Source organism: Cystoisospora suis, assembly GCF_002600585.1.
Source record: "Cystoisospora suis strain Wien I chromosome Unknown contig_8068, whole genome shotgun sequence".
Lineage (NCBI taxonomy): Eukaryota > Apicomplexa > Conoidasida > Eucoccidiorida > Sarcocystidae > Cystoisospora > Cystoisospora suis.
Window position 1 is genome coordinate 1 of NW_027160851.1, and position 3,105 is coordinate 3,105.

Here is a 3,105-nt window from a genome sequence, read left to right on the forward strand (position 1 = left end):
CATACATACACATACACATATATCCACATACACATATACATATATACACATACATATATATACTATTATATAGATATATATATGCATTGGGTTGTCTATGTATAGGTATGTATATAGAGAGAGTCATACATACACATTCACCCACACATACATGAGAGAGAGAGCTGGCGAGACTAGTCTTTGTATCTTAGATAGGTTGATTCATGCAGGCTTTCTTTCTTTCTTTTGCCAGCAAGAAAAAGAACTCCCTCCCTCTCTCTCTCCCCCGCACAAAAAGGCTTCACTGCATGGAAATGTCTATCTATATAGATGTACATGCATACATAGAGATATCTATCTAGATGTTTGCCTATCTATCTATACATCGACGGAAAAGAGAAAGCATATATATATATATATCTGTCTCCGTAGATGAGGACTGGAGATACACAAGCATCCAGAGTGCGTGTCTAGTGTATGTAGGCATATACGGAAATGTCTATGTACGAAGATTTATGTAAAGTGTCTATGTATGAATTCGATGTATATATGTGTACGTATGTATGAATTGCCTATGTCTGTCTACCAGGCGAAGTCCCATGACCCAAACCGAGCCGCCACCTGCACATACACCCTCCTCATACATATGAAAACAGATTCATACGCACAACGAAATGTACCTCTACATGATATATACATTCACACATATATACATATAGATATATATACATTTACGTACACATATGAGAGAGAGAGAGATGGATTACCCGAAAGTGCCGAATTCCCCTAGAAGTTCACATTGGGGTGGACTTTTGGTGACACTATCAAATTGATTTGATAGCTCGTCAGCGACAACTTTGCCTAAACTGACACCTGTCTCTAATGACGAAATTGCAGAAGAAGACGAAAAAGAAGAAGAAGAAGGAATAGCGAGACTCTTCGCTTCCGTGTCCATCTTGGCAGAGAGAAAGAGAGAGGAGGGTGTATACACACTTGCATTCAAAGGCGTCTCTAGATGAGGAAGAAAACGAAAAGAAGAAAATCGCAAGAAGTAAACTTGAAGAGAAAGAAAAGAAGAAGAAGAAGCAGGAAAGGATAGGATAGCAAGGAGGGGAGAAAGGTGTCCCGGCTACATAGAGATCTCTATATGTATGTATGTACGTATGTATATTTCTACATTCATTCATAGATACAGATCGATAAATGGAGAGACGCGTAGAGACAGAGAGAAAGTGAGAAGGAGAACAAGAAAATGTTTCCTGAGAACTTCGGCTTTACAAAAGGGAGAGAAGAAAGAAAGTTGAAGAGAAGAAAGTTAGAGAGAAAGACCACTCTTCTTCTTCCCCGCCTTTCCTTGGTCATCGTTCATCCATCATGAAGGGGAGAGAGAAGAAGATTTTGCCTCGAAGAGAAAGACACGAAAAAATGAAGAGAGAAAGCAATGATTGTCTCATGTTGAGAGGTGTCTGTACACCTCACCCCCCCACATACACCTGAATATCTCTCTTGACACTCCACCCCTCTTTTCTTTTCAGAAGACGAGAAGAATGGATCGCATGATCAAAGAAGGAAGCATTCTTGGTATCTTTCACCTGAAAAGAACGAAGATAGCTCTCATGTTGCTCTACGGAAAGAAGATCGATAGAATCAATCAGCATGTAAAAAATGACATACACACCTACCTATCTACGTGTATACATTGTATGAGGTGTATGTACACCTCACGAATCGATTGACCGATGATCCATCGCTCCGTAAGAAACGGAGACAGAGAGAGACGGAAGTGTTTGATCGAGAAAGCCAAGAAAGACGTCTCTCCATCTATGAAAAAGACCAAGAAAGAAGAATGGAATGTTTCTCTGAAAAGGGTAGAAGAATAGAAGACTCCGCATAGAGAAGAAGAACGGAAAAAGACACATCATCTGTAAAGAAAACTCTTTACAAGAGAGAAGAGAAACCGAGTATGAAGGAAGCAGCTCTTTAGACACAGACAGAGATGAAGCTTGCGTCTTTTGTCGGAATGAAGAAAGAAGAAAAAAGAAGAAGAAGAAGAAGAAGCGAAATGTCTCTGGCGATGATCATATCGTTCTCTTATCTTCCTTCGATCTCTTTCTCCTTTCTTCCTTTCTTTCTCTTTCGCATCTAACATCGTCTCTCACTCTCATGAAGATCTTCTTCTATCTGACGGAAAGAAAAGAGGAAAGGAGAAGAAGAGAGATATCTAGGTAAAAAAAAAAAGATAGATAGATAGATAGAAAAAGAGACCGAAGTGTGAGGATGGATGGATAAATGGGTGAATGGCGGGGCATGTGTCGAGAGAGAGAGAGGGAGGGAGAGACAGCTCTGCTATCGAGAGAGACAGTGAGCGGTGCTAGTCAGTACTAGTCGTAGGGGTAGTAGTATCATGCATTTCCTCCTGTCTCGCTCGCTCTCTTCGTTTTCCAAAGACTGCTAAGGGATGATGGAGAAATAGCTTTTCTAGCCAAGTAACCCCCCACAAGACCAGACAACACCTACCAGAGAGAGATAGAGAGACCTCGGAAATGAAGAAGAAGAAGAAAATAGAAAAAGAGATAGAGAGAGAGATTGAAGGGTCTCTTGACGCAAGTACCTTCTAATGGCCAGCTAGACGACAACAGGCTGAGGGGTGTCTTTCTTCTTTCTCCAGCTGTTCATGAAACGTCTACAGAAACGCAAGAAAAGAAGAGTGAAAGAAACAAAGAACCGTTCCTGTCGGTCCCTGAAAGTCTCATGTCGATCATTTCTCTCTAGATAAAGAGGGAGATCCGATAATGAGGAGCGAGACATGAAGCCCGGAGACTGCAAGATCGTCCATAATTCTCCTTAAGCTATAAGAAAGAGATCTATCTCTCAAAAGATTGATCTCTTTCTTATATCGTACGTGATGATCGGACGGAGAAACTAAGAAGCTGGGTTGGAATCTGATGGAAACTTCAGAATACTAGATGGAAAGTTTCGAGATAGGTGAAGTTAACCGTAGAGACAAGTCTCTCATCATCTCGGGTGTACATACACCCCACCAGGAACAACATGGGGCGGAGTAAAAGCCAGTGAGACGTCCATCCAAGTAAGATCTCTACAGGTATATCCATCGGATCGGTTTCT

The 3,105-nt window shown here is 41.2% G+C and overlaps 1 protein-coding gene across 1 annotated transcript; it reads right to left on the reverse strand.

The window, feature by feature from the left end:
• Positions 1 to 741: 741 nt before the first annotated feature.
• Positions 742 to 2,271, reverse strand: CSUI_010718 (uncharacterized protein). The gene has a single exon (XM_068070820.1). It carries the CDS (start codon positions 1,164 to 1,166, stop codon positions 825 to 827), a length of 342 nt encoding a protein of 113 aa, XP_067917203.1. The 5' UTR covers positions 1,167 to 2,271; the 3' UTR covers positions 742 to 824.
• Between the last annotated feature and the right edge of the window lie 834 nt (positions 2,272 to 3,105).

Excerpts from the sequence above, each read along its gene's own strand:
- CSUI_010718 (XM_068070820.1), bottom strand. The coding sequence starts at position 1,166 with ATGAATGAATGTAGAAATATACATACGTACATACATACATATAGAGAT.